The sequence below is a fragment of the Cavia porcellus genome, unplaced genomic scaffold (genome assembly GCF_034190915.1).
Source record: "Cavia porcellus strain 051 isolate PalLab524CR breed Dunkin Hartley unplaced genomic scaffold, mCavPor4.1 scaffold_2, whole genome shotgun sequence".
NCBI classification, from domain to species: domain Eukaryota; kingdom Metazoa; phylum Chordata; class Mammalia; order Rodentia; family Caviidae; genus Cavia; species Cavia porcellus.
In genome coordinates this window covers 9337685-9360367 of record NW_026947485.1, presented here as the reverse complement: position 1 = coordinate 9360367, position 22683 = coordinate 9337685, and the positions used below count along the sequence as shown (strand labels likewise).

The window sequence follows — 22683 nt, the reverse complement described above, 5'->3', positions numbered from 1 at the left end:
GTTTGTCATGTTTGTTCTTTGTAGTGTGCTATGGTATTCTGTTGCAAGAATCTTACTAATAATTTTTGCATTTATATTCATCAAGGATTTTAGTCTCTAGTTTCTTTCTTTGTTGATTTCTTATGTGATATACAGATAACACTGCCTTGTAGATAGAATTTGGAGGCACCCCTTCCCTTTCTGTTGCATGGAAAAGCTTGAGATGCATTGGTATATGTTCTTCTCTAAATGTCTAGTAAAACTGAGCAGTAAATCTGTTGGGACCTAGGCTTTTCTTAGTTGGTAGATAGTCTTTATTACTGCATCAGTGTTATTGTGTGGTGTTGGTCTGTTCAGATTTTATCAGTTTTTTTTTTGGTTCAATTTTGATAAGTCAAATGTCTAAGAATTTATTCCCTCTAACTTTTCCAACTTACAGGAATATAAGTTTTCAAAATAGTTTTTAATCTTCTGGACTTCAGTGGTGTCTGTTGTAATTTAGTCTCTGTTTCATTAAATTTGACCTTTATTCTTTGCTTCTTCTAGTTTTGGATTTGCTTTTTCTTGTTTTTCTAGGACCTTGAGATTGAACATTCTCAGTTTTTCTAATGCAAGGACTTCTAGCTATAAGCTTAGCTCTTAGAACGGCTTTCATAGAGTCTCACAGATTCAGATATGTTATGTTTCCAGTATTGCTTGATACTGAGAATTTTTAAATTTCTCCTGATTTCTTCAGTAACCTGCTTATGATTCAAATGTATATTATTCAGTCTTCATGTGCTTTTGAAGTTTCTGGTTTGTTCACTTGCTTTTGTTTCTTATTTTGGCTGTTGGTTCTTTCTTCACTCCATTGTAATCTGATAGGATCCATGAAATTATTTTAAGTTTTTAATATTTATTATGACTTACTTTATGGCCTAAAATATGTTCTGTTTTGGAGAGAGTTCTGTGAGTTGTTGAAAACAAGATGAAGTCTTGTTAGATGGAACACTTAGTACATGTCTGTTAAATCCATTTTGGTCCATCTCTAGGTTAATATTCGTTGTCTGGTTGACCTTTGTGAGTGGGCTATTTCAGTCTCTCAGTCGATTCTCCTGGTATCTACCTGTCCTTTCATGTCAGGTCATGTTGGTTATAAAATGAGGTGAGCCATATATATTTACAGTTGTCATCTCGGTGAATTGTTCCCTTTACCAGTGTGTGGAAGCCTGTTTGTCTTTCCTGACCAATTTTAATTTGAAGTCTACTTTGCTGTGTATAAGTAGGCTATCCTGCTTGCTTTAGGGTTCCAGCTGCTTATAATGTCATTTTCCATCCTGTTGCTCTCAACCTGTGTATGTCTTTGCCGACTATGTCTATTTCTGTTAGGCACCATTTAAGTAGGTACTGGTTTTTTCATCCAGTCTGCCAGTCTGTCTTTAATTAGAGAATTAAGGACATATACATTAAATGTTACTGTTGAAAAGTGTATGCTAATTCCTGTTGCTTTGTTGTTTCTCTAGTGTTGGATTCATTTATGGTTTTCATTTGTTTGCCTATTCCCCCAGTTCTTGTGGTTGTGGTTGTGGTTGTGGTTGTCTTCTTTGATTAGGGTTACCCTAAGTCCGTGGTGGTGAGCCTATGCCATGTGTGTTACTTATTTTTCTTTTAATCTTTTAAAGATTAAAGGTTTAAGGCAAAGGTGTTAATGTATGAGTTGTTTTTCTAAACTAAAAATCTCAGTACTGAGGTTTCATCGCCGGGTTGGCACTTAATAAGTGCGCATGTTTTGGGTTGCGGTTTGGACATTTGTCTCTCTAAGGTTCCCCATCACTGTCCGGGGTATTTTTTTCAATGCTGGCCTTGTGACTCTAAGTTTCTGTAGTTTTTACTTGTTGGAAAGGGACTTTTTGTCTCCTTCAGCTTTGAAGGATAGCCTTACAGGATACAGTAATATGAGTTGGCAGTTACCTTCTTTCAGGGCTTGAAATACATCACTCCACGTCTTCCTGGCCTTTAAGGTTTCTGCTGAGAAATCTGCTGTTATCCTGAGGAGTTTGCCCTTAGCAGTGATTTAGTGTTTCTCTTCAGCCACTTTCACTATTCTTTCTTCATTCTGAGTTTTTGGCATTTTGACTATGATGTGTTGTGCAGTTCTTTCTGGTCATGTCTATTTGAGTTCTACATGTCGCCATTACTTGAGAATCCATCTCATTACTCAGATGTGAGAAATTTTCTGTGATAATTTTAATGAATACATTTTCTATGCTGTTCATCTGTTCTTCCTCATCCACTTTAAGCCGATGATTATTAGGGTTTTTTTTCCTTTAGGCAACCTGTTTGCTGTTTATCTTTTTATTGTCTCCACCTTCTTTCATGCCCTGATGTTCTTCTAATTCGTGTCTTCTACTGTGGAGACTTTCTGTTGACTTGTAAATTTGACTTACCAAGGTTTTTATTTCCAGGATTTCTGCTTGGTTCTTTTGCAGAACTTCTGTCTCTTTACTGACATTGTCTTTCATATCCTGCATTCATTATCTTCCTTAATTCATTCAGCTGCTTATTTCTCTCTTCTGTAATCTTATCAGTCATTTTAACTATTAGGATTTTAAATTCGTTGGAATTTCATCTACTTTAGTATGTATGGAATCAGCTTTCGGGGAGTTATACATTTTTGGAGGCAAATTACTGCCTTGTGTTTTCATGATAAATTGTTTTTTGTGTTGAGGTCAGATTGTGGGATGGTTATTTCTACCACTTTTGTTTTACAGTAAGTGGCTTTCGGGGTGTGTGATAGTACCAAATCAGGCTGCTCTGGCTTCAGTGCTCAATCCCTAGTGCTGCTTTGAGAGAAGAGTAATTACCAGTGAACTCAACAGTCAAGAAGCAAACTGAAGGTTATCGTATAAGCAAAAATTTGCTTGAGAAGATGTCTATTATTTCAGTAACTAAGGAAGGACAAAATATACCATAGGTGAGGAAAAGTTGCATGTTAATGATACTCACTTTCATACTAATGATCTATACAAGGGAGATATTTAATTGAACACATGCAACTCAATGGCAGAATTCATGCTTAGTGTGTACAAGGCCTGGGTTCAATGGCTGGCACCTGAACAACAACAAAACTGAATCCAAATGACAGAAAATAAATACAAGGGAAGGTTTGCATATCCACCACCTCAGTCAAGATACAGACCAGTTCCATCATCACAAGCATCCCTCCTGATGCCCATCGTCTTGGTTACTTTTCTCTAGTTGTTGGGACAAAGTACATGACACCGAAAATGGAGGAAGGAAAGGTTTATTTAGTTCACGGTTTGTGGAGGTTTTAGTCCATAATCAGCTGGCTCCAAGGAAGGTTGGCATGGCACTGACCAGAGTAAAAGCAGAGCATGGCAGCAGCCAGAGTAAAAAAGCAAGGCAAAGCAAGCCTCTTTTCCTCCCTTGGCTCAAGCACTTTCCTATTAGCTCAAGGTTGTGAGTTTGAACCCTGGTACAAAAAAAAAAAAAAAGAATTTATACAAGCAGAATCATATAAATAACATGCAACATTTAATAGTCCGTGTTTTTTGCTTCAGCATAATTAATACCTCTGAGGTTCATTCAGATTTTTGCATGTATCAGTTGCCTATTTGTCATTACTGAGTAGTAGTCTGTGGGTGGATGGATATACCAGGGTTTGTTTAAACATTAATTCATTGAAGGACATGTGAATTCTTTCTAGTTTTTGTTTTGTTTTTTGGTTGTTACAAATAAAGCTACTATAAATATTCATGTACTGATTTTTTTAGTGAACCTGCAGTTCTGAGGAATAAATATCTCAGTGAAATTTTGGGGTAATGTAGTATTTCAGTTAGTTTCATAAGTGAAATTAATGATTTACCACTATGAATGAAGTGTGGAAACTTCACTTCGGTTCAGATCCTTTTACTTTTTCTATCTTTAGGATCCTTACCTTGAGTATTGGAAAGTGTTACGATTTTTTTTTTTTTTTGTACTAGGGATCAAACTGACAAACTTGCGCTTGCCAGGCAGACACTTATGCCACTGAGCTAAATCCCCAGCCCCACAACTTTTAAATACTATTTAGAAACTCAGAAGGTGATATTATTGTATATTTATATAAGTATATATGTGTGTGTGGGTGTATGCTCTTTTTTCCTTTTGATTTGCAGGATTCCTTCTTTTACTGTGTTTGTCTGTATGAAGAACTTGCTTTAGCCATTCTTTAAAGCTAGATCTGCCGGGGATGTAGTTGCTAGTTTTTTCTTATTGAAGAATGTCTTCATTTCACTTCATTCCTGAGTAACAGTTTTGCCACATACAGTTTGCCAGCTCTGCTTGGCCGTGTGCTCTTCAACCCAGAGAGGAATGAGCCTGCCTGGGCAGCCTTCTGTTGGTGCCGGGCTGCAGACCCAAGGCACTGTGCTCGCTCCTGGGTGCTGGGGAGTGTGGAGTCGGAAGACTTCCTCCTCTGTCTTGCTCCCCCAGGCCTGGGGTTCCTAAGTAACCCCCATCCCACTCCAACCTTTCAGCTTTTCTGTTGTGGCCTCTTCTGTTATTTCCAGGGTTTGCAGATGTGCTTAGCAGGGAAGAGCAATAAATAGGAATCTGCGTCATCCTGTGTAGCCTGGATGCCCTTCTGTATTTGTCTTTTTTCTTCCTGACCCTCTATGTGGGCTTTTGGTTAATACTGATGATCAGATACATTCCAGGGTAATGCAAAGCTCAGTGGAATATGAAGCCTTCTATAAATTACACAGTGCTAAAAAAGATTAAATAATATTTGACATAGGGTATGGTACTATTACTATTTAGAGAGCTTTTCCCCAACAAAGATTAATCCCTTCTAAGACATTAATTTATTGGCTGCAAAGTATTTGTTTATTTTTGTTTGCCAAAATTAAAAACCATCAATCATTTTCAGCATTTGAGAACCTAACAATTGGAATGATTCTTCTGTATCTTTTCTTGGAGTGACAGACTTATCCCTGAATCCTCAGTACCTGGTTGACAAAAACTAGTCCCGCCTCTGCCATTGTGCACGCTGGTGCATCTATGCTGAGCTGAGGTGGGGCCCTTTCACTGTCCAGGGACATCTGCCGCATCCACACTGACCATCTCCTCAGACTGCCTGGTATCAGTGCTGGGCTGGAGATGCAGGTTTATCATATTGTAAAGTGGAGCACAGGAGTGAGTTAAGTGTTTTCTGTAATCCTGTGGATCTGTGAATCCACGGTACCTAAAATACGTTCTCGTTAGTTACATGGATATGCAAGTAGAAATTAAAAAATAGATAATTTATATATCGAATAATGAGGAGAAAGTTGAGTATTCCTGTATTTACGTGTGAATGGAAATAATTTTCCAGAGGTTTCATAGGTATTATTTTAAATATGTTCATTTAATGTTACAAACTAGTATGTGTGAAATTCGAAGTGTGGACCGTGTATCTTTGTTCTTATTCCAGTTTTGCTCTAGTAATATTCTAATAATCTGGAGAAGCCCTTTTAGATTTGTGGTTTATTTATATACTACTTCATGTAATATTCTCCTGAACTATGTATTTGTATTGAGTTTCTTAGTACTGTAATTTTCATATAATCAGGTCAAGAAATGAGGGTTTTTTAATGTGAAAGTCAAATCCTGATTTACTTTCTTTAGATTTAGATTTTTTTGTGTGTTAATTTTTCCTGTATCCTACCTCTTCCCCAAATTGAACAACCATTTTAGTAATGTTTTGGAAGTAATTTTGGATTCGTGCATCTTAAAGTGATACTGTATTAAAGTGATACTGTACATTTTGCACAATGTACATAATTAGTTTTTGCGTAGAATGGTGGCAGACTTGAAAATGACTTTACGGGACTATTTGTTCCAGTGTTTTACCTCTGGATACATACTTAAGAAACTAATAAAAGTAAGATATCAAAAATTTTTTTGAAATTCAAGTTTAGCTAGATTAGAAAGATTTTTTCTCTGAAAATTGTACAATAATAATTTACTACACAATTTAAAGAACCTCTGTAGGTATGTGTTAGAGTCACAGAAAAGTTGTTTTGTTTTTGTCTTTTTCGTTTTTATCGGTACCAGGGATCGAACTCATGACTGCCTGCTTGAAAGGCAGGTGCTTATGCCGCTGAGCTAAATCCCCAGCCCTGGAAAAGTAGTTTTAAGAAAATGCCAATGATGCCGAGGATTTAGCTTAGTGGCATAAGCACCTGTCTTGCAAGCGCGCAGTTGTGAGTTGGATCCCCGGTACCAAAAAAATAAAAAATTTAAAAAAGAAAATGCCAGTAGTAAAATAAAAGGTAATTATTTTTTCTTCTATTTAAAAAAAAAAGTGCCAAAGAAATTTACCTTTAATAATAAGAATTTAATGTATGATTTTTAAGAGACTGTTAGTAACCTGTTTTTCCAAGTTAATCCTTTGTAGGAAGATAGAAAAGGTTGTATTTAATGTAGTTTGCTATAGGAGATTTCCTCAACTGTTTTCTGTGAGTCTTCTAGTTCATCAAAGCCTGGGCTCTCCATGGAGCTCTGCCCATCTCTAAGCTGGGAACAGTGTAAAGTTTTTCCTACCTTGGCCTTCAGCAGTGCTTCTCTTCCCGAGAGCCCTTTGTCCCTGGTCACCCATCCTGTTCTGTGTCTCATCCCTTCATACTGCAGATCCCAAGGACCTGCATGTTATCATTATTCAGTAAACTTTTCTGTGAATCTTTCAAAGAGAGTGTGTGTGTGTGTGTGTGTGTGTTTCTGGTGTTAACTTGTCTTTATTTTTCTTTTACTGCAGTCATTCCTTGGTGTCTGCAGGGCTTTGGTTTCAGGAGCCCTGTAGATATGCTCGGGCTCTTACATAAAACTGTGTAGTGTTTGCTCATAAGCCGTGCCTGTCTTCACAGGTACTTTGAGTCTTCTCTAGATGACTCACAGTACCTAACATAGAAGACAGATCTTCCTAGCTTTGCATGTTTTTTCTCTTAAACTGTGTTCTCTATTTTTCTGAAACCAGAAGATCTGTGTCTACCCCCACAGTGGGCCCTGGTGGGCAAGTTAAGCAGGCAGGGTGGCCTCCACATGCTTCCCTCTCACTCTCCATCACGGTGATGTCTGGATCCCGTGCATCCTTCCCACCCAGAGAACCCCTCTGCATTGACACATTTCAAAAGATAGGTTGTATTCGGACCATGTTCTGTGATCCCCCAAAACAAGACAAGAAACTTCCTAATCTCTATGAGTAGGAAATTTAAAAAGTAAAAATAAAAATGCAAAGAACAATTTAAATAGAGCGTATGACCACTTCCAAAATAGTAAAGTGAAGCAATGGATTGAACCATAATCCAGGGCAACAAAAACCAACAAAGGAATGAGGAAGACACAGAAAAGGAAAGACAGACAGGTTGACTTAATGAAGTTTTATGAATCATTAGATGCAGTAAAAGCAAATGGAGCATAAGGTCAGCTAAAAGGTAAAGGTTGTCAGGTGGCTGTAAAAATTACCTCTTTATGCTGTTTACAGGAGAACTGTCTGAAGTTAGGAAAGTATTACCTGCCAGGCACATGGTGCATGCTTGTAATCCTAGCTGCTGGGAAGGCAGAGGCTTGAGGATTACAAGCTCCACAGCAGCCTTGACAATTTATTTAGCAAGCCCTGTCTCAGAATAAAAAATAAGAGCTGGGGACATAACCCAGTGATAGAGCAACCAGTTTTAAAAAGGGTGGGGAGGAGTAGGCAGAGGAGACGGAAGGAAGGAGAATAAAACTTGAAAGTAAAATCAGAGAAGAAAACAGCTGTATTAATAGGAAAAAATACGCTAAGGCAAGACATTACTGGGAAACAAAAGGCTCATTATATAAAAATGAAAAAGTTTCTTTTATTGACAAGGCATAGGAATTTAAAATCTTTAGCATTTAATACCTTAGCTTCAAGAATACAAAGCAAAAACTAACAACTACAAAAAGACAGACCTCCTGAGAATTTTTTTTTTTTTTTTTTTTTTTAGTACTAGGGATTGAACTCATGACCTTGCACTTACCAGTCAAGTGCTTGAGCTGCTGAGCTAAATCCCTGGCCCCTACTGAGGAATTTTAGTACTTCCAGTTTTGGCAGATGAAATAGACTTTTACAATGATGGTATATTTAAAGATTTGTGTGTAATAAATTGCAAGCTTGATCTAACAGACACATATGGAACAGAACATACAATAGCTGCCAATACACATATTCTTTTCAACACACAGCACATATAAAAAGTGTTTTGGGACATAACCGAATTGGTGATGTTGAATTAAAAATTAAAAGTCAGTATTTCAGTGCCAACCATTGTATTTTGATGTATTAATACAAATTATTTCTATAATTGAATGTTTTGTATGTACTGAATATTGTATTTTCTCTATAAAGTACCATGCATTCACCCTTTAATTTATTAACAAATTAACAAAAACAGCTGAATGACCACTGACTATTTCCCCTCTGAAATCACAGTAATGTGGTGGAGTCCTTGAAAGTGTAATAGGAGGAGGAGGAGGATGGATCTTCTTGCTGTGCTGCTTAGTAGGGTGGCATCCAGCGAAGGTTACTTAACACCTTTAGGACTCATCTGTAAAATGATTATAATAATGTTCCCTTGATAGGAACATGAATAATAAATGAGATAATGTGTGTAGAAATACTTAAAACCAAATAAATCATAACTGTTATTTTTATTGTTCTTAGGATGTTTGCTTGCATCTGCAAAGTATTAGTCCCAAAATTAAGTAAGCATTTTAATTCCTGAGACATGATTAGGTATTATATCAGCCCTCCAATGTTTTCTTCTTGCTATTGTTGGCTCTTTTGCCTGCTGGCCTACAAGAGAGAGAGAGACAAGAAATTGGGAGACACAGTAGATTGATCAAAGAACTTAAGCTCTTGGATTAGCTTTCTGTCTTAGATTTCAGAGCACTTAATACTTCTGTTGAAGTTATTTTTCACATTAGTGGGCCTATCAAAATACACTCCTGCTTTTGCCATTGTTAATCATTCTAGTGTTTTCCTGACTGCCTGATCAATGATGTTTTAAAGCAACACTAAGCCCAGATTAGAAGGATACATTTATCTCTCATCCACCGAGCTACTAAATTCTGAGAAATGCCCAACTTCAAATTTTAATTGTTTTTTCAAGACAGTACAGGTTTGATAGTCTCAGATGTTTAGCTAGAAATTCCAGAAAATGCATGTGTAGAGAAAGAATATGGTTTAATTATATCTAAAAGGTTAGACATTCATGCGTCAGTCATTAATGAAACAGTATCTCTCATGCTGTTATTAAGGGCCACTAGTTTGATTCAGCCATTAAAGCTGTGATTCTCTTAGTTGTTAGATAAAGTGTTTCGGACATGTTACAATTACGCATACAAATTTCAGAGTAGCCAGCCATCTTCTTTCCAGATATTTTCCTGGATTTAGTTATGTGTCTTTATCTGTGGCGTTACAAAAATTTTCTTAAAAAGGACATCATGTAATCTCATTAAAGCAGATTTTCCTGCAAATATTTTCTTTTTAGATTACCTCTCTAGTGACCCTTCAGCTGTTAACCCTGGTCGGCCATGACGATCAGCTCGATGGACCCAAATACAAGTGCATGGTTTCACTGGACTTCATCAGAGCTATTGCAAGGTAAGAGCAGAACAACGTGCTGCAAGGTGTCTTGAATGATATAAATGTATGCTAAGTATAAAACTTAATGCTCTTTCTGTGTAACGTCAGCCATATAAACAAGAAAACATGATTTAAGTGGCAGAAATGAATAAGCTCCTTTACAGAGTGAATCCTGTCATCAAATTTACCAGTAACAGGAAACAAGGCACAGTACCTAAGATGCTAGGTGGCAAAATCAGGATTGGTAAAAAACTGGAACGATGGTCAGTGGCAAGGTGGGCTTTCGCAGATCGTTAGCTCTGAAAAACAAGTATGTACTGAATCATAGCAGAGAGAGCTCGCTTACATCCTAAGTGTTTTAGCTGACAACAGAGCTTTAAAAGCCCAGCCCTAGGTGACATTAACAGAGGGAGCATCTTGCTCAAGGGATGTCATAGTTCTGTGTTGCTGCAGTGCATCAAATCTGGTGGGCTGTGCCATGGTTAGAATTTTAAGAGGGACCTTGACAGTCGAGCACATGCTGAATGAACAGGACGAGGTGAGGGTTGAGGGAGGAACCACGTTACCTCTTGGACTGAAAGGAAGCATGAGAGAAGTGAGCTCTCTCGTGTTTCTAAGATTATCATGTGCAGAATGGATGATCTTAGCATTAGAAGAGTACAGAGAAGAGTATGTTTGTCAGAATGAAAGCTGTCTAGAAGTGGAATCACTTTCCGCACTGAGTGTGCTTCCTATTAGGAAAGTGCTCGAGCCACTTGTGAGTAAGAGACCTCATGTCTGGGTCGCAGCTGGCGGTGGTCAGGTAGGAATCATAGTGGAAGGTACTGCCTGTCCACAGTGGTTGGCTAACAGTTCACAGGACAGCGTTTCCAGACATTTGGGATAGATAACCTCTAAAAGTCAAATTAATCGTGAAAATACGTGTATTTCCAAATTCAAATATTTAGTCCTAAGACATTGTTCAACCCCCAAACAGTGGATTTGCAGATGAATTTCACAGCTTCTTGAAGTTCTGAAGTCCACAGGTTGATGGTCTCTGCCCTGAAGTCTCCTCTGAATTAAAAGTTCTGTGATGCTATGATGTAGGTATTCGACAGATTTTTATGCCCCAGAGACCATAAAACATGAAATGAACATTTCAATGTTTTGTTATGAAACAGCCAGCTTGTACATAGAGAAAATTTCCAGGAACTTTTTTTTGGCTGTATTCAATATGATCATAAAGCAAGAACTTTGTTTTTTGAATAATGATATTAGTATCTCTGTATCCTAAGAGTCTCGAAGAAAGCTACTTATTTCACGGATTTTACTGCTCTGAATGTACAGAATTGTGCCCCAGGATAATCATGGGCAGGAGAGAGTTTGTGGGTCCCTACTGTAACGAATCCCTGAACCAGACCTAATTCTGTGTTACTGAATCCGTCGCTCACCGTGATGTTAACAGAAGCGTGCACTCCCGGTTCCCCTTCAGGAGGAGCAGGAACTGTAGCCCTGCCGCTTTGCCGCGTGACTCTGTAGCTCTCGCACCTCGTTTTCTTTACCGTTCCCTCCTTTCCATGGGCACCATCTGACTAACGAGCACCTGCTTCTCACAGGCGCCCTCTTCTACTCTCACGCTCTGCAAGTTTGTCCTCCTTTTCAGCTGCCTTGGCAAGGTTTCATCTTTTCCAAATTTTCATCCTTGTTATCCGAACGAAAACTGCTTCTTCTCTGGAGTCACCTCCGTGGTGGCCGTTTATCCCTTCCTCCGTGTTGCCACCTCCAGCTTCTTGTCCCACAGTCTCCTCTTGACTGGCTCCCTCCCACCCCCTGCCAGCCAGCCAGCTTACACCTGAGGAGTAGCGCACATGGCTGAAAGGCCTCTTTGCTGCCTAGGAGACTCTTGGCTGTATTCAAATCACAGGTCTCAATGCCTCCGTTCCCTCTGTTTCACCGAGCAAAGTGGAAACCGTCTGCTGAGAATTTCTGCACCGGCCAGTGCTGGTGGCCGTCTTCGCACTTTCCGCCTGTGCTCACAGTGTCATGTCCTCTCCCCACCTCACCCCCAGAGCCTCCGCTCGTCTCAGACTGTTTGTCCTTTCAAGTGGCACCTGGCACTGCTGATGCTTTTTTGGGGGAGGGTGTACCAGGGATCAAACTCAAAACCTTGCGCTTGCCAGGCAGGTGCTTTTGCCGCTGAGCTAAAACCCCGGCTGATGGCTTTCTTTTTCCCTTAGGGCTTGTAATTCTACAGTTTATTTTTCATCTTACCCTTTGGCTGTTTTTACTCGAGTTTATTTGCCAGCTTGTCTTCTCTATGTGACCTTTACATAGCACCATTCCTTAAGGCTTGGTCCTAGGTTCTTTGTTGATACAAGACTTTTCCCCAGGCAATCTTAGCTACATCTGTGAGTTCAGGCCCTGTCGGTATATTAATAACTCTTTTATTGTTAAAGGCCAGACCTTTTTAGTAGTGTTTTTGACCTTCAATGAATATTTCCTAACTGTAAGAATCCATTTCCAAACGTGAACTTAGAAATAATTTCTTCTTCCACTCTCCACTTTCCTGAGTAAAAACGAAGGATCCCGTTTCGGATCTGTGTTTTCTGTTTGAGTGACAAGCACAGCTGTCTGTCCGGTTATCCAGGCCTGCATCCTGGGCGTCATCCTGCCATTTCTGCCCTGCAGCATCCAGTCATTAATCCCGTTCACCATACTCTCCCACGTAGCACACATCACTGACCTGTGTTCGTTGGTGCTGTTGCCCCTCTAAGCCACTTCCTCGCTTCTCTGTAGCTTCCTGATCGATCTTCTGCCAGTTTCACCTCCTCATAGTTTATTGTCCACACTGTGGCTGGCGTGATCTCACAAGCATTTAATGTCACTCACCCGTCTCAGAAGCATCCTTAGAACAGCCCATGCAGCCCCTGGAGCCAGTCACATGCTGCTCCAGCCTCTCCTCTCAGTATTTATACTTTCTCCGTTCTGTGCTTTTCAGTCTTTTGTTTTCCCCGTCCTACTCCTCCTCCTTGCACAGGCAGCATTTCCAAACTTCTCCCCTCTTTCTCTCGCTCACTGTTGTCTAACATGGAGATCTCAGGTTAAATGCCTGTTTCTCAAAAAAAGCCTTCCAAACATTGCATGTCTGCTGTTACCTCCTTTTCCACACATACAATTAGGAAGATCCCATTTAGTTTCTTGTGACATTTACCATTTCAGTTAAATAATTAATGGAGCTCGTCTTTCTCTGTGGAATCCGTGAAGTTCAAATCATGAACTGCTCATGTCCGTCACTTCCTTATTGTCGTGTCTGGCACAGTACTTTAAAAGTCAGTCTGGATGAGGTGAGTAAAAACTGCCTTTAGTTCCTGTAGTTTCCTGTGACAGTAAAAACTTCAGATGAAAGGAAGCTTCATGGTCTTGTTTGGAGAATAGCAAGGAGAAGGTCTCCTTCCCCAGCAGAGTTTGATGGAGAAAGGAAATCCCTAGAGCACTTACCAAGGAAGAGATACAGAGGCTGCTTCCAGACATCTGTGGCAGAGAACGAGTGACTGGATCACAGAACATTCCCTAAAACTCCAAAGTAAGTGAGTCAGTAACTTAGTATACCATCTTCTGAAAAAAACTGCCGTTGCTGAAGTCTGGATTTTGAAGGCTAAAAGCACAGGAAAATTGTCATATGAGCTTAAGTGGATAAACCAGTTATATATAAAGTTGCATGTACAAGAAAAGCAGGAAAACCTAAGGGAAGAGAGTCATGGTCAAAAGTTAATGCTGCCAGAAAGCAGCAAAGCTCTCCGATCTAATGAGAGGCAGGGGTCTGTAACTTACGCAGGAGCGCTCTGGTAGGACGGGGAGGACATCAGATTACAGTGCACGAAGTAGTATGTATGAAAACGTAGATGGAGAAAATACAGATTTTTTTCATTCATTTAACATTTATTGTGTTACCCAATATTTATAAAATACTGTGCTAGGTTTTGAGGAGATACAGTAACAAGTATGAGACAGCTGTGTGCTATCCTGATGGGCCTGTATTCTAGTATTTTATGTATATTTTAAAGATTTAAGCATATTTAAATGTTTTAAGAAGATGCAGAGAGAAGGGGAGTGATGAGGCAGCGCAGAAACTGCTTCACTTAAAGCATAAAGCCTTTGAAATGTTATCTAAGCCCGGGATTTGGATCAAGCCAGAGCCCTGGATGGGCCAGGGAATCCTTTTACATTATAGCGAGAGAAAAAGGCCTTCAGCTGGAGTCAAGTTTAAAGTGAGGGCACTGGTCTGATGGCTGAAGGGGAGGTAAACTTGAGAGCGAAGGCAGAGGTTGCAAAGTGTGAACTTTCTGAATAGCTGCTGTGGAGGACGGAAGCGAAAGCTGATGAGGAAGGCAGCTTGCTGGGAGGGTTGAAGTTCTTGACCTTGAATTTACAGTGGCACCGATCTGTGAGATCTGTGAGACTCACGGTCTTTCCCAACAGCATTCCATATGCTAGCTGTTAGGACAGCAAAGAATTATAATTGAATTGTAATTGAAATCACTTCGTATTGGGGTTTTGCCAGGTGAGTTCAGCGGATGCTAGCAAGTGAGCACTTGAAGTGATGAACCGTGGGGTGTAAACTGAGCAGGAAGTCAAGCCAGCGGGGCCGCTACACAGTCCAGGGTCGGCTCATAAGCATGCAGTAGCTACTTGCAGTCCAGAAAAAATGAAGGGCTTTGGGGACTGATTGCCCCAAGGCATCCCACAGAGTTTAAATGGAAAGAATTGGGCATCAGAGAGCAGAATGTCTGAACTTATGTACCAAGAGTGAGAGCGTTTCAGAGTAGTCGTGAGCGTAGAGAAGAAAGTCTTTGGGGAGGAAAGGACCAGGCAGGCCCTGGTGTTGCTCTCGGATGCAGTCTTAGGATGGAAAGGAAACCTGAAGCGGATGCTAAGTTACTGAGTGACGAAGAGATGTGACAAGAGTCGAATAGTGTGGGGCTCAGAGGAACAGTGTTTTTTTGCCCAGGGACACCAACTCCACCCAGAGCCGTGTGGGGTGCAGCACGCAGCTGACCTTTCACCGGAAAGAGCTGAAGAGAAAGCTGACCTACGCAGGGAGGCAGTTCTCACTTAAGCCCGGGATGGAGTTGGGAGTCCTAGAAGAGAAGGAGGACGTAAACGACGCTGCTGACCGAGGAACACTGGGAAGATCTGAGCAGGGAAGCAGGAGGAAGCTGATTCTGAAAGAAAACACAGATTGTGGAGGCAGAATAAAAGACAGGACTGAGAACCGTGGTAAATACTGTGGCTGGAATGGGCTTCACGGGAATGGAAGCTGCAAATACATAATTGCTTCTCCTCCATAACCGCTGGGAAGATACTGCCACATAGCTTACTGTTGCAATTTAAAGTTGTCAGAAGAAATGAATTTTTAAAAAGAACCTGAACTCAAACTACACGTAGAAGTTAAAGGAAATAAAATAGTATCCTATGAGAACAAAGTGTTTCAACATAGGATAAAAAAATTTGACAAAGTAAAATAAAAGTACACAACCAAATTAAATTCTTTAAGTCGTATAGTTGTGTTCCAAATTCTGGTTTTTGTTTGTCACATTTCCAACTGCTTATTTTAAGTAGTAATTGATTTATATTCCATGAGAGACAATTTATTATACAGTATAAAAGTTACCTTCAAAGTATATTTATGCACATGAATCTAATGCACATCTGAAGCTGTGAAAACCCGTGAGTAAATGCAAAGCACACTTTTTTTTGTAAACTAAACCTTTATTTAAAGTGAATGGTGTGTTCTTTAGAGCAAAGTGCTCCTTTATGTGTGACATAATTTTTGATGTTGCTCTTACAGTCATTCTGTCACTTAAGCCCGGCTTGGTTTAGAAGAATCTATGGGGCATCAGTTGGCAGGTCTCCTGTTTCCGTAGGGGGCTCGAAAAATGAGAGGATCATTGGACATCTTGAGCAGTTTCTTAGATGAAAAGTTTCTTAGATGAACAGTCTTGCATATTCAACTGTATGATTTGATTTGCTTGGAGATTTCTCATTGACAAAGCAAAAAAATAGAATGTAGTAAAGCTTTTATAAATGAGTATATAGTTGCTTGAGTTTTATAATCAATCCAGGTCCAGGTAGATAGCTCAGTGATACAGCATCTGCCTGGCACGCACAAGGTCATGAGCCCTATCTTTGGTACCCCCCCAAAAATAAAATAAAATTTAAAATCAGTTCATTTATTCTGTTAAAGAAACTTATAGCTCATAAACCATGCTAAGTAACAAAATAGATGACAAAAGAAAAAAGTAGTGGTCCTATCACTAATCAGAGTATTTTCATGTGTTTATTGCCCTCCTCTGGTACTAGTCCATTAAGCAAACATTTCTCCATAGCTGTCACTGCATACCAAGCTGCAATGTCTGTTATTTTAATAGCATGAGCATTTCATCATGTTGATCACCTTTGTATGGCTACATGATAGTACATTAAATAGTGCCTTACAATTCAGGCATTCCCCTACTGTTTGAATTTGCTTTAATTTTAGCTGTTTGTAAACTTTTTGTTGTCACCCATAACAAAAAACAAGAATAACAATAAAACATTTTATTTTGTCGCTTTACATTTAAAACCTTAAGATTCAAAGTCATTGCAGTGAAATGTGTCCAGGGGGAGGTTCAAGTTTCAGTTCTCTTTTCTTTCAGTGATTAAAAGCAGTCAACTATATATTTTCTATCTAAATCCTCTAAAAAGATGTTTTCAACCAACAGCATAATTTTTAAAATCATTTTTATAGGTGCTTTGTGCTAGTGAATTTGGGGGACTAAAAGTTGATTTGAAGGAAAAACACCAAAAGTGACGTTCAGATTTGCTAGCCATGCCTTTTGTGTCTTTGCTATGTAAGATTTTTAAAATTTAAGTAACTAATTTTACTTTTATCATTGCTAGTAATGATGATTTTTTTTGCCAGTATATTTGAGTCATTTGGAAAGGTTTAATTTTCCAGAGAGACACTGTTGCCATCAAACAGACTATTCTGCAGTCCAGCATTAGGGACCGTAATAGCCGTAGAACTCACTTAGGCTGTTTTTAAATGTGTTTCTATAAGCACTATCTAAAGTTCTTCATCCACATTTTTAAAAAGATTTGATGTCAGTCATTGGCTTGAAAACTTGTAGAAAGTATATTACAAAATGATAGACAAAAACAATAATTGATGATATTTTGGAAAGTAAGCATGCAATTAGTGAATCTTTAAAAGACTATTCTCACATGGGTGATTATTTTGTGGAATTGAATACTTAAGGCTTTAATTTTATACTTACAGCTTGATCATTATATCTAATTATTTTGACCATTTATTCAAATAATAAACCTTCAAGTCTGAATATTTATAGTGAAAAATGAGTTTGGAGAAAAGAAAATAATTATATGTCTCTCTTTCTGTTTTATTCTGCCTGCCATCAGAGTATAAAAATACACATGTGCGTCATCTGTTTGTTGAATCGTATTCTTAGATCATACGGATTTAGTTACAATACACATATAAGTCAACCCCTGTTAAAAGACTGAAAAGAAAGAAATCTACCAATGAGGGGTGATGAGCTGTGCATTTATGTAATGATAAAACAGGTGTTTTGGAAGATAAACAGTCTTCAAAAGCAAAGAAGATTTAAATACTTTTGTATCTTTAATTACTTCATTCTGGTTATTAGACAAAAAACTAGCTTTCAAATGAAATCTAGACTTTCTGTAGTATAATTGAAGTACAAAATGTTGAATAGCTCTAACTTTGTATCCTTTTTTTCTGAGCAAAGTAAACTTTTTCCATAGTGAAAACTTTTTTAAAAAGACTTTTAAAGAAACTGTGTTCCTAGTAACAGTGACAGTTTTCAAAATTGGCGCCAGTCCTATCCCGATGCCTTTAACTTACTGTCGAATCACTTAGCGTTAGTTCTGAATTATTTCATTTACTTTTCCCAGAATCATCCTAAGCTGAGCAGTCTAAAGGCGAGGATGCTAATGTATTGTCTGTTTTTGTTTATAGGACAGTGAACTTCGACATAATAAAATACTTGTATGATTTCTTGTGAAAACAAGCTTCAAAGCCATATGGACACTGTGACAATGACTAAGCCAAGCTGTGTTCATCCCGTTCCTTGGCCGACCAGGCAGAGGAGTTCTTTGGCTCTACTGGATTTGTCCAAACAGGTGCTGGCCCAGCATGGAATCTGATGAAAATACTCTGATTGGTCTGGGTGGATGTGAGCAGAAGACTATTTACCAGGGACCCTGGAGTATTTGGAAGCAATGTGTTAATTATAAACAGCAGGGTTTGAGCACAATCTGTTCTACTCTTAATGATGTTATCTTAACACTGAAATTGCCTGGATCCCATTTACTTAGGACTCCGTTTTCCGTGTGAACTCTCCCCTGCGCTTTGAACGTGCCAGCAGCCCTTGTGTGTATGCCCAGTCTTTTCACTTCCTCTCCACAGGAGCCTCTGCCATCGCTTGCCAAAGCAGATTTCCTAAGGCCACTGTTTCAAAAGATGATGGCTGCAAAAATATAATAAATAAAAATTTTTGTAAAAACCAATCTTTGTGTATGCGTATCCTTCCACCCTAATTTTCTCAAAAACAAGGCAGCTTGATGAGATGTAGAGCCACTTTCTACCTCTAAGCCTGCTTGATCACTTACATCACTGTGCTTGTGTGAGGTTTATCCGGTCACTCATGTGATCAGCTGCTCCTGCTAACTTAGAAACAGCAAATGGTTTTTTCTTTCTTGCTTACTGCTTTTTTTTTTTAATCATTGGCCTTTAAGAGTTTCATTTTTTCCCTTTTGTATTAGTTGTGAATTTTGATTCTGATTTTAAGTTTTCCATGAGCATTTGAATGCTTGAAAATTGCTTTGAGCAAATTTAAAGTGTTTGATTAGTGTCTAGTTTAGATTTCAGTCATATTTTATTGTTTCTTTTTTGGAAGAAAAATTTTCACAGAAGCCAGTCCTAGGCAGGAAGCCTTTTTATGTACTGATTGTCTGACATTCTCTGTATATAAAGAAAACAAATTGTCTGCTACATGTTTTTATTCAGAGGGATTGAGTGGACAGGAAGGAATGGAATTCCATTTTGCCTGCCTACATCGATAGCAAAGGATGAATTTCTAGCTCAATTGGTGGCATCCATGTTTAGCAAACAGTTCGCATCTTTGCATTCCCCACAGAAATTGGTGAAGTTTGACATTTCCTGAGGTGTTGGAGAAGCCAGAACCCAGGAGCAAGGCGTGTGGTACAGATTCAGTCTTAGGTTTCCTGCATGTAGAAATCCGTAAGTCATCAAAGTAGAAAGCAGTTGTGATAGCTGACTCAGAAGCGTCCAGCTGGGATAGTTTACTAGCCAGCTGCATCTCTGCTGTGCAGCCTATCATGGATCAATCTTACGTTTGAAGAAAAACCTCTGGGATAGCATAATGGGGAGAGACAGGAAATTGGTCAACGGACAGAAAGGAGGCAAGTATTTCTCCTCCTCCTCCTCCTCCTCCTCTTCCTCTTCTTCCTCCTCCTCATCTTCCTCCTCCTCTTCCTCCTCCTATTCCTCTTCTTCCTTTCCTCCTCCTCCTCTTCCTCTTCCTCCTCTTCCTCTAACTTCTCCTCCTCCTCACCACTGGTCGCCCGTCTCCTCCCAGCACATTTCCTGTCCTGTGCTGTGTTACACCATGTTGCCAGCCCCAAGTGTGGCTTGCCTGAACAATTCCTTGTAACTACATTTTCCCTGCCCCTGACCAGGCCATCAGAACTTTGCTGTTCTGTAATTTACCTTCTAATGTCTTTCTAAATGACTCACTAATTTGATTAATTTCAATAAACAAAGACTTAATAGAGCTTAATATAGATATTAACATTTTAATAAGGGTCATGTGCAAATGGAATTCTCTAATTGGAAGATGTAAATCTCCAATTACAGGAGGAAATGTAATTGATGAGAATTATGCTGGCTGGTGGGCAAGATATTTCTATTAAGAGAGGAGGCACTTCAATTATACTAAGTATCTATCTACCTGAGTCTAAAAGTGATTTAGGTTGTAAAAGAAGAAAGTTACTATGCTATGTTTTTAGATTTGTATGTAGATGAGCTTCCATTTTACAAATTCTGTTCAAGCCACACTTACATAAGAGGAAGACCTTGCTTCCTCTTCTTTCAAGTCATTTTCAATCCTTGGGCCAGTTTTCACTGCGGAAGCAGTTTTCAACCACTGAGGAAGGGATTGTGATCCACAGCCTTGTCTCATCAAGCCTTAAGGTCATGGAAGGGATTGAATTTCTTTACCAATGATAGGAGCCCCTCAGAGCTTTTGGTGACCCAGTCTGTGCAGCGTGTGTGCCGTTGGTTTTGCCCCGCTGCTGTGTGTGCCATGGTACCCGATGAGATTTGGTACTCAAGAGTCAGACTGCCTTGAATGAGAGAGCAGCTATGTCAGTACTGGCGAGGTGGCTTTAGGTGAGTTATTCAGTCTCTGCCTGTGTTCTCACCTGTCATGGTTTGGGTAGGTGGCCTGCAAAAGCCCATGGGTTAAAGGCTTGTAAAGTACACTGTGGTGCACCTGGAAGGTGAGGCATAGTGAGAGGAGGTGAGGTTACGTGGGTGTGCCCTTGAAGAGCCTACTGGAACCCCAAACCTGTCTTCCCTGTTTCCCGGCAGTGAGGGATGAGCAGTGTCCTCTGCCACAAGCTCTCACTGTAATGTACTACCAGGCTGCAACACCAGAAGCGACAACCAACCAACCATGGACTGAGACCTTGGAAACAGCCAAAATAAACCTTTCCTCTTTTCAATGGATTGTTTTAGGTGTTTTGTTACAGTCAAGCAGAGCTGACTAATAATACCTATATAATAAAAATATACTTTACATCATAGAGTAGTATATAGAGTAAAATAAATTGATTTATGTAAGGCAGCAGTAGGCACCTGGGAGCAGTTTTACTTGCCAGAGAACATTTAGCAATTCCTGGAAACATTTCTGGTTGTTAGGTACAGAATTAGGGAGGGTGGAGACCAGGGAAACTGGTAAATCTAAAGCATAAGTCCCATAACAGGATTATCTAGTCTAAACATACCATTGTACCCTGACCTAAGTAAGAATTCTCTAATTGGACCTAAGTAAGGTAACTGACACATAGTAAGTGCTTAATAAATGTTAGCTGCTGTTGTGAAATACATATTGGTAGCCTGGAAAGGAGTACCATACCTACAGAAATGGTTTCATGCTTAAACTTTGAATTTACTCAAATTGCCACAATACTTTGTAGTTTTTTTTAATTAAAAGATATTCCACTGGTTCTAATCTGTGTACAGACAGCATTATTTTTCATGATCCTGTGTGACAGTCACAAGTGAGAATGATCAAATGAGAGAGCAGGTGACTTAGGGCTTATGTTATTGCCTTTAAGGTGTAACTGCTAAGCAATTAGTGGTATACCTCCAGTAGTTAACCAACAGCTGATTAATTAATGTTTTCTGGAGCACAGAGAAGTCAGGGAGAAACTTCCTCAGTCCCGGCAACATGGCCATCAGTTTGCTTGTGTGATGCAAAAACAACAAAAAACAAACAACAACACCAAAAAACGAAGTAATGGATGAAGCTCAAGATCAGTGTGTCCTTATCACATTAGGTACTCAGTCTCAAAAGTACTAGATAAAAGGCAGAAACAGCCCCATGTGAGCGTCAGAGCTGTAAGAGCATTCTCCATTGCTACTTGAAGTCTCATGCTGTTGAGAACCCTAATTGTTTGCAGTTTCTGCCTTTAACCATGAGCAGAGTTGCGCTGGAGGTAATTAGTCCAGAAGTTGATATTATTCAGCTTCATCTCCTACATTTTGAAAGCTTCATCTACTACAAAGTGTGACTGCCTAACATGTGAATAGTTTGGATAATTTTGCATGTAATTTTAGTCTGCTGACACAATTTGCTTTCAGAAATGCTTAGCAGAGCTCAAAGAAATCTTTCCTATCAAGATAGCAACGTTTCACTCAAATTTGCCATTAAATGCCCTGAATACACAGTTAGTGCTCATTTTCCAGCAGTGACACACATTCATGAGACACAGTTTGAGAAGTAGAAATTTGGTGGAACAGAGAAAATTATAATCAATTCATTCATTTAACTGCGTGTTGATGCACAGTAATGATGGGAAATTTAGAAAGCATTCCAACTGTTTCAGTAAATGGTAGTTTTGGCATGATATAAAGAGCATGGGTTTTAGAGGTATTAAAGATTGGCTTGGGGTTTTCAATAACCCATTTCAAGGATCTTTCAAGAAGATAAGGTTCTGTTTTAATGGCAGTTTCCATAATAGTATGCAGTATTCATTCTACAAACACCAAGTACAGCTGTATGCCAGACACTGTGTTTGGTGTCAGGGATACGGCAATAAACAAAGGGGACAGATTTCTGGTCTCGGCAACAGGCTCTGCCTTTGGTGACAGAGCCAGTCACTGAAGCAGGAAGTCTTGTGGGACAACTGCATCTGTGGGGTGGCAGATATCACACATTCCATTTTGTGCATGTTGCCGTTGAGGTGATTGTGGGATCTAGGCAGAAACACGAAGTAGGTGGTTGGGTCTAGGCTGGCGAGCAGAACTGTGCAGTTATAAATGTAGATTTCACCAAGAGAGAGGCAGTTAGTGATTACATGTATCATTTCTTAAAGTAGCATCCACTAACATAGTGAGGGAAAATCTTTTTAAAGTCAGTTGAAGAAAATATAAAGAAAGTGGTCATCACCATGCTCTTCAAGAACTGCAAGTTCCTTCTATTTTTTCAAATAGCAAATTTTCCCTATTCATATCGTCTCCGTTCCCTTCAGCATCTGAATTGGCAGGAAGGAAGTGAATGTGGCTAAGTCCCACTGAATGTGTCATCCAAAAGGAAAAGCAAACCCCAGAGACTTCCTTCCTCCCCCCACCCAGTGGGCATTGAACCCAGGGCCTTCATACTGAGCCCTTTTTCCCATTATTTTCCCCAGGGACTTCCTAAGTCGCAGGTATCCAGATTAAACTTGAATGTGTGATCCTCTTGTGTCAGCCTCCAGGACTGTAGACATAAATC

The 22683-nt window shown here is 39.4% G+C and overlaps 1 protein-coding gene across 2 annotated transcripts in view; it reads left to right on the top strand.

The window, feature by feature from the left end:
- The window catches only part of Orc5 (origin recognition complex subunit 5), a 59254-nt gene extending 41082 nt beyond the window's left edge, over positions 1 to 18172 (top strand). For both annotated transcript variants that reach the window (XR_010043713.1, XM_003469804.5), the window contains exons 13-14: positions 9510 to 9622; positions 17622 to 18172. Coding sequence is in view for 1 of the 2 variants with exons in the window: in XM_003469804.5 (XP_003469852.3) it covers positions 9510 to 9622; positions 17622 to 17667 (159 nt within the window). In the remaining variant the exon portion in view is untranslated. The remainder of the gene's footprint in view (positions 1 to 9509; positions 9623 to 17621) is intronic.
- The last annotated feature ends 4511 nt before the right edge of the window (positions 18173 to 22683 follow it).